We start from the raw sequence: 12,549 nt of genomic DNA on the forward strand, positions 1-12,549 counted from the left end.
GGTGAAATACTCTGATAAAACTTTCTAAGATTTAGTCCAAATTTCATTTTTTGATACAAACCAAATTATCACGTATTATTTTTATTCATATATTTCTGGGTGGTTTTTCTATTTTGTTTACAACTTTTCCATCTATATTCATTGATAAAAATGGCCTGTCATTTCCTTCTGTTTTGTTATCAAGATTAACCGAGCTTCATCAATTAAGTTGGTAATTATTTTCTCTTTTTCTCTTCTCATGAAGAGTTTGTTTAGATTGAAATTATTTTCTTATTAAATGCTTGGTAGAAATATAAAATGAAGCAAACAGGGCCTTAAATTTGATTTACAGGTTTTTGATAATTTCTTTAATGACTATAGGACTATTGGGTTTTTTTTATAACTTATATAATTTGTTTAGTGATTCACATTTGAAACACAATTCAGTAATTTTTATTTCAGCATATTATGGGGGTACAAATGTTTAGGTTATGTATGTTGCCCTTGCCCCCCCACCTTGAGTCAGAGCTTCAAGCTATAAGAAACAATGGTGATACAGCACCTTTTGTATTTTCCTGGATAGAGCTGGGACCCATTCTACTAAGTGAAGTTTCCCAAGAGTGGAAAAATAAGCACCACATGTACTCACCAGAAAATTGGTTTCACTGATCAACACCTCAGTGACATATAGGAATAACATTTATCTGGCGTCGGGCAGATGGAAGGGGGGAAGAGGGGATGGGTATATACATACATAATGAGTGTGATGTGCACCATCTGGGGGATGGGCATGCTTGAAGGACTATTGCTTTTTAAACAAAATGATTCCAGGATTAGTTTTGTTGAGTAATATTTTTCTAAGCATTTGTCAAAATCATCTAACATTTCAGATATATTGGCATAAAATTCTTTATGTCCTTATTTTATTTGCTCTTTATGTCCTTAAAAATAAATGTTTGATGTGTTGTTCATTTTTCATTTCTAATATTCAAAGAATCATGGTCAGCTCTGTTAAGCTTTGGGATTCATTTTGAGCATTATAATCTATGCTCTTATTATTTGTTATATTTTTTGGATCTTTGTTGCTCTACAAACTTCTTGAAATGGTTGTGTAGTGTATACTTTTAACCTATCTTTTTCATTTCTTTTTCAAATGCTGCCAGAAACCACTGCTTTTAAAGTGAAGGTATTTGGATAAGGATGATTCACTTTTGGTTTGAAGAAATCAAATTATGTAGAAACCCCACCGGAATTTTATTTCCTCTATAAATTCTAGCCTTTTTATATGAATAAGATGGATAAACCTAAATCCTCAAACTGACTTGAAATTACTACTATACAGAAAAGGAATGTGATACAAAAGGAAAAAAAATACAGAAAGTAGAGAACAGAAATTTCTGAACCAGTTAGAAAGAAATTTTTTATTTCATTGCTTTGCACATACCATTATAAGGAAGTGAAATGGGGATAAATTTGAAAATTGATTACAATACAGTAGTCCCCCTTCATCTATAGGGCATATGTTCCAAGACCCCCAGTGGAATCCTATAACCATAGTTGGTACCAAACCCTGTATATACTCTGTATACTAGTATACATGTATATACTAGATATACATATCTATAATAAAGTTTAATTTATAAATTAGGTACAGTAAGAAATTAACATTAATACAATAGATCATAATAATATACTATAATAAAACTTATACAAATATGGTATCTCTCTCTCAAAAGTATTTTAATATATTTGGACCATCGTTAACTGCAGGTAACAAACTATGGAAAGTGAATCCTGAATAATGTGGGATTACTATATACTAACTACTCAATTACCACCCAGAACAGATTATGATAGGTAAGCCTATTTACAAAATGCAATCGTCTCATTTTTATAATGCTCTGTGGATCTGGACTTAAATTTTCTTAAAAAAATAGAACTATTAAGAATTACAAAATGTTATGTTTTAAAAGCATCTTTATTTCAAATTTAAAATCTACAAAGGCCTTTCCCTACCCAAAATGCGTATAAATATGCACGGCAGAGCAATTTTTCATTTAAAAAGATATTTGAAACAGTAAAAGATGATATCCATAGATTAGTCCAACTTCTAAGAGGCAGTGAAATTCTCAAGCAGCCAGAGTAGCAGGATAAGTAAGGTTGCTCCATCACCCAGAATTGATAGCTGAATTCCTCCATTTAGTAAGAAGGTATAAAATTTTGTGGCCCAGCAAAAGAAAATTGTTCCTGTAAGGAAGAAAAAGAAGCAGTCATGTTGTAGTGCTGACAGGAAACTAAAGAACCTTTCAGACTCAACGGGGTGGAAACGTAGGAAGAGAAGGCATCAATTTTAAACTCCAGAAGCCATTATAATATTTTAATTGTTCAATTATAACAGATACTATATATACTATATGTATATAGCTATTAATAAATGTTTAGTTAATAAATGTTTATAAATTTTACATAAGCATAATATCTCAAATTTTGAATTATGAGGATCAATTGATATGTGGAAAAATAAAGGTCTGTCCCTCTGGCACACTAAAGTCCAAAGGATATAGTCTATTCGAATAAATTTTATGGGTCATTTAAAAAGAGTTTTCTCCTGCAGGTATTTAGTTCTTTCAGAACAAAAAGCTGATATTAAAGTCAGCATGTATATCAATTACCATATTCATGAAAATTCGCAACCTCACTAGATATTTATGTTATAGACTCCAGAGATATTTTTTGTCTGGCTGGAGAGAATTGATAATACAAAATAGCTATTGAGATTACAAGTGCAAATCTGTTTTACATGAGAGAATAAGAAATGCTAAGATTAAATATATCCCTAATAACCACAAAAATGCAAAATTCTCAATGATCTGGAACTAAAACCATATGAGCACACAGTACACAAAGTGTGATATATGTCATACTTTACTGAAACCTGGCCTTTTTGTATAAATATACTATAAACATTTATGGTACCAATTCAAAATATTCTTACGTATATAATACCCTTGGACAGATTCCCAAGTCTTCAACTTGATGTGATAAAGACCACGTCTGTCCCACTGGCCTTGTGTGTTCATGATGAGTGTGTTCATGATGAGTATTATCTCTACTTTTCAGCACCAATATCATTGGAAAATGTCTGAACAGGAGAAAAAACAGATTTAAGCCTCGTGTATATGAAACATTCGGGGGTGGGGAAGGAGTTGAAGTTTGGGGAAAGAAACTCAATTAGATCTTTGGGTTGTAAGTGATAGAATGCTAAATCAACTAGCTTAGGCAAAGATGGAAAGAAAAAATGTAACAGAATGCTGAGTACAACTTAACGTTACCCAGAATTTACTTTGGGGACCTGAAGCTGATTTCACAGAAGTGTCAAGTACCATAAGCTCTGAAAAAGTGGCTGAAGCAGCTCTGCTATTTCCAATCATCTAACCACACATCTACAGAGAATGATTAGAGACACGCAGTTCTGAGTTTCTGGCCTGTGATAAATGGGGGAGTGGGCTCATTAAAATTCTTGTTCCCTTAATGAAGCCAAATAAGGATGTGTTTTAAGTCAAGTTTTCCAGCCTCGCAGGTGCCTTCAGCAGGAGATAGACATCTTCTTCCCGAGTGACTTTCTGCTTTTGCAATAGACTGCCATGTGAGACACCAAGGAGGAGAAAAACCAGAAGAGTGGAAGAACATATTCTCCCACCATGCATTGTATTATGAATACTAATTTTCCCATAGGTACCAGAGTTTTAGCTATTTTTCTAGGATATCACCCAAGAATACCTATCAACTGTGAGGGCATCCCCAAAACCAAGATGTTAGAATGTAAAAACACCACCAAGACAGAACAGGGAGGTTAGGTGGAGGTCTATGGTGGCAGTTGTATGGAAGAAGTGAGTCCCATCTAGATCATCCCATCAGGAAATATGCAGTTGTGATGACTGCCCTCTACTATGGCCTCTAACACACTCATCCACCCATGATTTGAGAAACACTTCCAGGTGAAGGCATGATTACCTCGCCAGTATGACTAAAAATGGACCACACTTGTCCCAGGTAACCATGAGATACTTGTGATTCTCTACCTCTTTATCCTCGGTCATAGCCCAACAAGGCACAATGGTAAAAACAGCAGAGGAAAAAAAAAAAACAAAAAAAAAACAGCAGAGGAAAATGTACTCAAGATTATGGTAAACCACCTTCTCCAAATCCTTTGTGTGCAGAGTTAGGAGTCTTAAAGGAAACCTAATTTTAATATGACATTGGAAGATATGGACCTGACTTGACTATTTTCACTTCAGAGCAGGACCAAAGATACTGTTAAAGAATAAGAAAAGAAAATTTCACATAGCACAGTTAACATTAATAATTGTTAGATAAATATAGCCATTTAGCTCTGTGTCTCCAAAGAGGCCAGAGGGTTCAGAAAATGGACTGGAATGAAAACTCCATGGACACACATGAAACTGGGCCTCGTGAGCATTCACCCAGGGCTTTGACCACAAGTGGAATTGTCCCAGCCTGCATCAGTAGGCTCTTTGGCTTCATTATCTTATTGCAGAAGAGTTTCTCAAATAAGGAAAAAGAATGGGGGTCATTAGCAAGTCTTGATTTTTATATCCCATAGTAAATCACCAGAGATTAGCTCAGTACTAGTTTTTAAAATTTTGAAAAAATACTGATTTTTAATCTCTTGACTCTTCCCCATATCTACACAAAGGTGGTATGATTTGTACAAAAATTCAACAGCTCTTCTAATAACCATGGGTGATGCAGTATGAGACTGTAGGTACCAACAAAAATCAACTCAGAAGGAAAGTTTATCCACAAAAACCTTCTGTTATGATCTCTTTGTTGACAGTAGACTTCAATTCTCATATACTGAGTCTCATCTACTCATTCAGAAAATAACCTTGAGAGAACAACTGAACTTTTCTTAGATTTATTTACAGAACTAAAAATAACACTATAGCTCAAATCTGGCCCAATGCTCAGCCCAGCATATTCTCCAACAGAAAGTTTGGAGAACTCCATCAGAAGTTTTCTCCTGATCAGAACACTTGGCAGGCAAAGGCAATGTTAAATAACCTTAATCTCAGTAGTCCACTACACTTACCTTTGAAAATAGCATGCTACTGGGATGTGGATAATAAAGTCTAAATCCGTTGGTTCAAATGTGACTGAACTTTCAATAAAAATACTTGATGGGTTTTCCTAAAGGTATAAAGGGTATAAAATCAGTTATCTTAATTATATCTCTTTCAAATGGTTTCAAACTCAATTTTTAAAATGCAGAATGTGAAAACAAGGTAATCATTTTTACTTTAGATGAGATCGGCGCGTTCAGGGTGGTATGGCCGTAGATCATTTTTACTTTAGGATATAAAGTAAATAGAAGAACAGAGGAACTAAGTGATAAAACAGTTTTTAGCTGACTAATAGCTCCTGACATAGTATCAGGGGCATTGTAATTTTTTTTTTTTTTTGGCAGTTGAATCTGCATAGACAACTTTTGATTACCACATTTGTTTAAGAGTCAGAGTCTAATTTAGGAAGACCTAAGTTACTCTGAGTGTGAATTTTGGCTAAATATATAACAACTTCAGAGAAGCTTACATCTTTCCTATTTGTAAAACAGAGATAATATTATATAAATCAAGAGTTGGCAAAGTTTTCTAAAATAAGGCAGAAAGTAAATATCTTAGTCTTTGCATACCATGCTATCTTTGTCACAAATACCCATATTGCCTTAATATAATAGTATAAAATTAGTATAAGAGTATAAACAACTAGATGACTTAGCTTTGTTTCAATAAAACTTAATTTACAAATATAGGAAGCTGGCTGGATTTGACCCTTGGCTATAGCTGTCAACCATAGACATAAGCCATTATTTGTAACAGAGGGTATAGTACACTCAACAAAAATAACAATCTACACAGAAATATTTCTAAAGAGAAACAACTGAAAGAACTTTGCCCCTTCATTTACTCTCAGAGTAGTGGATTCCATGGAGAGTGCAGAGATGAGCATGCACCTAATTATATGCCACAATTTAGAATACTTACATTCTAGAATTGAAAACATAAGGCACCACCAAAAATGACAACACTAAACTCTCCCACGCATTCAGGTATAGTTGATATTTGCACATGATTCGCTTTAAGTGTACCATTTACCATCTAGGAAGTTCGTCATTCAAGAGTGTTTGCCAGTACCTCAGATTGTCCAAGAGCAAATAAGATGGCCATGTTAAGAATTTTTAGGGTTGAACATTATACAGGGCAATATTTATTATACAATAACGAAGTTTATTTCAATCTGGGTTTCTCACAAACAGGAATATATATTGGCTCATGTACCTGGGAGTCTCGGGGCAATTTGACAGTAGGAATAGGTGGATAATTGAATATAAATCACCTTACCAAAACCCTGTTTCACTCCCTCCTCTAACAACTTTATATCATTTCCTTTCTCTGAGTTGTCCTCTTTTTCAGGCAGTTTCTCCCTTCCAGGGTGGCAATTGGAAACCTCAGTGTTTATCTGCTCAAAGATTACCTGTTTATAGCCCCAATGATCTACAGAATCAATGCAATCCCCATCAAAATACCACAGCATTCTTTACAGATCTAGAAAAATAATTCTTCACTTTGTATGGAACCAGAGAAAACCAAGTATAGCCAAAGCAATCTTAAGTAAAAAGAACAAACTGGGAGGCATCAGTCTTCTTGACTTCAAGCTGTACTATAAAGCAATAATAGTTAAATCTGCCTGGTATTTGCACAAGAACAGAAGCATTGATATCTGGAATAGATCTGAGATACCAGAGATGAAAATATCAGCATATGGTAACCTAATCTTTGATAAAGCAGACAAAAATATACTATGGAGAAGATTCTCTCTTCAATAAACGGTGCTGAGAAAACTGGTTAGCAACATGCAGAAGAGTGAATCAGGATCCCTACCTCTCACCTCTCACAAAAATTCATTCAAGATGGATAACAGACTTAAACCTAAGACATGAAACCTTAAGAATCCTAGAAGAAGATATTGGGAAAACCCTATCAGATATTGGTCTAGGCAAAGAATTTTTGAGGAAGACCCCCAAGGCAATCACTGCCACATCAAAAATAAACAAATGGGATTTGATCAAATTAAAAAGTTTCTGCACAGCCAAGAAAACTATCAGTAGAGCAAATAGACAACCAACCCACAGAGTGGTAGAAAATATTCACTCTCTATACTTCTGATGAAGGTCTAATAACAAGAATCTACCTAGAACTTAAAAGAATAAACAAGAAAAAAAATCAAACAACCCCATCAAGAAATGGGCAATGGAAATGAACAGAAACTTCTCCAAAGAAGACAGAATAATGGCCTGCAAACATAAAAAAATGCTCAACATCTCTAATCATCAGAGAAATGCAAATCAAAACCACAATGAGATATCACCTCACCCCAGTAAGAATGGCCTGTATCAAGAAATCCCAAGGCCGGGCGCGGTGGCTCACGCCTGTAATCCTAGCACTCTGGGAGGCCGAGGTGGGCGGATTGCTCAAGGTCAGGAGTTCAAAACCAGCCTGAGCAAGAGTGAGACCCCATCTCTACTATAAATAGAAAGAAATTAATTGGTCAACTAATATATATAGAAAAAATTAGCCGGGCATGGTGGCGCATGCCTGTAGTCCCAGCTACTTGGGAGGCTGAGGCAGCAGGATTGCTTGAGCCCAGGAGTTTGAGGTTGCTGTGAGCGAGGCTCACGCCACGGCACTCACTCTAGCCTGGGCAACAAAGCGAGACTCTGTCTCAAAAAAAAAAAAAAAAAAAAAAAATCCCAAAACAACAAATGCTGGCGAGGATGTGGAGAGACAGGAACACTCTTACACTGCTAGTGGGACTGCAAATTAGTGCAACCTTTGTGAAAAAGAATTTGGAGATACCTCACACAGCTAGAAATGGAAATACCATTCGACCCAGCAATAGCATTGTTGGGCATCTACCCAAAAGAACATAAGTCTCTCTATTATAAAGACATCTGCACCCGAATGTTTATGGCAGCACAATTCACTATTGCACAGGCATGGAAACAACCCAAGTGTCCGTCAATTCATGAGTGGATAACTAAAATTTGGTATATGCTTACAATGGAATATTACTCAATTCTAAGAAACGACAATGAGCTAGCACCATTCATGCTATCCTGGATTAAGTTTAAGCCTGCTATATAAAGCGAGGTGACACAAGACCTGGAAAATGGGCTACACATCTACTCGCCGTCAAATTGGTACTGACTGATTAAAACTACGGTGCTCAAATAATGGTAGTGTTCACCAGGGATTTGGGGGGGGAGCCCCACATCTTAGGGATGTGGTGAGCATTGTGGGGGGAAAGGGCTTACCTCTAACACTTTTTAGGGAGAGGCCAAGATATACAATGTAACCAAAATGTCTAAAAAAAAAAACACCAGTTATCAGAAGGTGGGTAGGGGGGAGGGGGGAGGAGGAAAAGGGAGTATACTTACATAACGGCTGCGGTGTGCACCACCTGGGGGTTGGACACGCTTGCAGCTCTGGCATGGCGGGGTGGGGGAGGGGTGGCAGGGGCAATATATGTAACCCTAACAATATTTGTACCTCCATAATATGAGGAAATAAAAGGAAAAATTATTTTTAAAAAAGAAAGAAAAAGATTGAGGCTCTTCTCTAGAAATCCTAGCAATAGCCCTATAAAGTTTCTATTTAACCCAGGATGATTTTTCTGAAGTGAAAAACTGGCAGAGCCTTTTCATTTATTTCCCAAATATTTGAGCTCCTACATTGTATTAATCAACATTTGTATGTGGCAGTGGAGTTGGCCATATGCTAAGTTGAGAACTTGGTCTTTTTTATTATTATTATTATTCCATGCTAGAGAAAGAGCAGCAAACAAACGCTGGCGTCCTGCACCTGGAGCCAGGATTAGACTCAGTTCACTTAAATCATTTGTACCAAAAGTGAGGCTGTGGTTCCAAAAAGGAAAAAAACCAAGCTGTCATTACCAAACACAGCAACAAGTTAACATAAAGCAGAAAGAACAACAACAAAAAAAAATTCTGGTTTCAGAAAAGACTGATTCCTTTCTTCTGTGATATAACCGAATATACTCTATTTCGGTCAAAATTTTAGGCCAACCACAACAAAAGAGTGGGACATACACAGAACTATTTCAAAGTAAAATGTTTCTCTAGATTTCACCACAGAATATAAAAATCACTCTGTCAGAGGCAAAAGAGATGCGTTGGCAGAAGGCAGGTAAAGGAATGCATAGTTTTTAAAGTCCCACGTTCTATGTCTCTTCTACTGTGGAGATAGTCTGACAGCTTAAGAGAGAGTAGTCAGTATTACATGAGCCATAAAGCCAACTGACAATAAAATTTCAACAATGCAGGTTTACTCATTAGTTTGCGGAACTAAAACAGTCTAAGAATGTATTATTTGTTGAAGTAATAACCATTCTTACATAAGTCCTGATGTCACAAGAAGTGAGAAAGTAAAGGAACCCAAAGGTGTCTTCCTCAGGTGTGTTTACAGGGCAGCCACTTCCTAGATGGAGTTCATGTTGCTGAGGTTGCAGCCAATGCATTTGAGTCGTTCGTCTAACTTTGACATGGAGCCAGGTGTCACTACAGGCTACAAGCATTGCTGGAAAAGAATAAGAAAAGGAAAATATCAGATAGCATATCTGTCCCCGAACAATAGCTCAGGAAACTTTTGACCTATTAATTGTGCTGAGATCCCAACTATACGGTGAAAATATTTTGTTTCTATTGTATATTTCCCCCCTGTGAGATCTTGGGTCAATTACTCAATCTCTATGTCAATCACTTTCTTCATCAAATGTGGCAAAATAGGAGCTACTTTCTAAGCCAAATAAGCCAAATAGCCACGTGGGTTTTTTAGATATTACTCGAATTTTACCAAGATGACTCATGAATACAGTTTTGAAATATTTCCAAGTATAACTGATATAAAGCTGAAGTAAAGAGGTAGGTAAGAAAAGCTTTGATATTTGGTAGCACATGATGGAAAAGTGTATAATGTGCTTCCATTTAAAATTTCATGTTGTACCAAAATATTTGAGCTAATTTATATTATATGTAATGTGAAACTAAATAATTCTGAAATAAAATATTCCAGTTACTTCAAGGATAATACTTTATAATTGCCAACTATGTCAAGTTTGGGTTTTTTGGTCTTCTTTAGTTTTCAGTACATCTCTATGAAGTCAGGTTTTTTTGTTATTGTCGTTGTTTGAGTCAGAGTCTCACTCTGTTGCCCAGGCTAGAGTGCCGTGGTGTCAGCCTAGCTCACAGCAACCTCAAACTCCTGGGCTCAAGTGATCCTCCTGCCTCAGCCTCCTGAGTAGCTGGGACTACAGGCATGTGCCACCATGCCCGGCTAATCTTTTATATATATACTTTTAGTTGGCCAATTAATTTCTTTCTATTTTTAGTAGAGACGGTGGTGTCACTCTTGCTCAGGCTGGTTTCAAACTCCTGACCTTGAGCAATCCTCCTGCCTCGGCCTCCCAGAGTGCTAGGATTACAGGCGTGAGCCACCAAGCCCAGTCTTATGAAGTCAGTTTCATTATTCTCTCATACTTTGAGATGGATGAACTTAAGGTCACATAGCTGCTAAGTGGCACAGCAGGATTGAAACCTACACAAAATCTATTCAGAGACTCGGCTCTGAAATAGATAATTTATAAATGAATACAGCTGACTACTCTGTCCAAACTTCATGCCCCGTGGTCAGAACAGGGGACCTAAGCAACCTTCTCTCCTAGGCACCAGGCTGTCTCTCCTGATTTTGCCATCCACTGCAAGTATTCCACATTCAACGAAGTGACAAGCGAGTTTCCAGACAAAAGAAAATAAGAACCTGAAAATATTTTGCATGTAAGGGGAAAAAATAGCAGCATCTTGAGATCAGCTTATGGAATAGATTCAAGAGGAAGTACAGTGGTGAAGATGGAGAAATAAAACCATGTCTGACTGCAACTTCATAATCAGTCATTAGTTATTAGCAGTTGATCACCAGGTTATCAAAAAAAAAAAACCAAAGTCAACAGCATGTTTAAAAAAAAAAAAAAGCAGCCCCATGCTTAAAATTGCCACCTCCAGAATTCCCTCTTTTTCTTACAAGCATTAAGACCACGAATCAACACACAAAGCACGAGGAGCCCGCCTAACACGCAGAAAACCTTCATTGCTTCGTATCTCAGTCTGAGGTATTACAGCAAACAAGAAATCGAGGCACATGGGCCTCCACAGGTATTTATAAACCACTTGCCTCCTCAGCTGTGGGTGGTGGTTTATTTCTCTGGAAAGCACTGAGAACCCCTCAGCTGGCTTTTCCTTCGCCCAGCTGAACTTACAATCCTAAATCAAAAAATCAGGAAAGACAATGTGGAAAGTGGTTCTAGACTGTACCTCCTACCATTGCATCTTCTTCCCCAAGCATATGGTGTGTCTGAAACTGTGTCTTACATAATATTTGATATGTCTATTGGACTGTTAAGAAAAGGAGTCTTTCTAAGATGATTTGAGGGATCCAAGTGAGTGAAACAAAGGACTCATTTACAAATCGGTTGAAGATGTGGCTTATCATATTCACTCTTGGTTCTTGTGAAGAAATGCCAATGCCCTACGACCCAACCAATGATTCAGATCCAATAGGCCTGGGACAAGATGTGCTAATTGGTGCTCGTAACCAGCACCAGGAGGTTTTAATTCATGTAAACAAATCCATACACACCTGTGGGCCAAGCTTTGGAAAAACACTGCTTTCTGGTTTAATTTTGCTTTCCCAAAAGGCATTCTATTATGAATGTGTACAAATCCAAGGTGCTGAAGAAATATTTGCTAAGGGCATTTTTGGACTATAAACCTAGTAATGAAAAATCATAAGAAAAAGGGATAATGGACAAGGATAACAACATCATCTAGCTCCATATTTTGGCAGAAACCAATCTCCAAAAAGCGTCATCTCAAAAATAAAAGCCTAATAAGTTACCCTTAAAAATTACATAGCATGTCAGGTAGATTGTCTCAGCTTCTGAGTGCAAAATAATTGTTGATGTATATTGTCAAATTTAGCTATATGGATCTCCAGGATTATGAACTGATGTAACACAGAACGAGCAAACCTATGAACATCAGAAACCTCCAGGTAAAGTTCTTTCTACTAAATATTTTTCTTACATTACATGTTCTTTAAAATTAATTGGATTTTATTTTAGATTGTCTATTGCTTAGATATTTGGGAATGAGGGCCTTCCAGTAGATTGAATTTACAAAGACCATATCACTGGATTTTACTTGACAATACTTACCTGTTTTATTAATTATATGCCTACTAAACAGCAAGGGCTGGAAGACACTAACCTTCTTTCCATTTACACACCTGGCACAGATCAGGGGTTTTGCCTACAAAGACTTCAAAAACAACGACCGTCAATGTGAGGTCTCAAGTTCAGCATTTTCCCTTAAGGTGGTCCTGCCACTTTGCCTTTATATCCCATAATATGGATATC

General features: G+C 36.7%; 1 protein-coding gene across 1 annotated transcript; it reads right to left on the reverse strand.

The window, feature by feature from the left end:
- Positions 1–1,950: 1,950 nt before the first annotated feature.
- On the reverse strand, positions 1,951–11,863 carry OOSP4A (oocyte secreted protein family member 4A). Its single transcript, XM_076001363.1, has 6 exons — positions 11,132–11,863; positions 10,789–10,895; positions 9,475–9,656; positions 5,093–5,190; positions 2,975–3,121; positions 1,951–2,226 (listed from the first exon to the last, which is right to left on the reverse strand). Exons 1-6 carry the CDS (start codon positions 11,221–11,223, stop codon positions 2,148–2,150), a joined length of 705 nt encoding a protein of 234 aa, XP_075857478.1. The 5' UTR covers positions 11,224–11,863; the 3' UTR covers positions 1,951–2,147.
- Positions 11,864–12,549: the final 686 nt, after the last annotated feature.

This window comes from Microcebus murinus, chromosome 4, assembly GCF_040939455.1.
Source record: "Microcebus murinus isolate Inina chromosome 4, M.murinus_Inina_mat1.0, whole genome shotgun sequence".
Lineage (NCBI taxonomy): Eukaryota > Metazoa > Chordata > Mammalia > Primates > Cheirogaleidae > Microcebus > Microcebus murinus.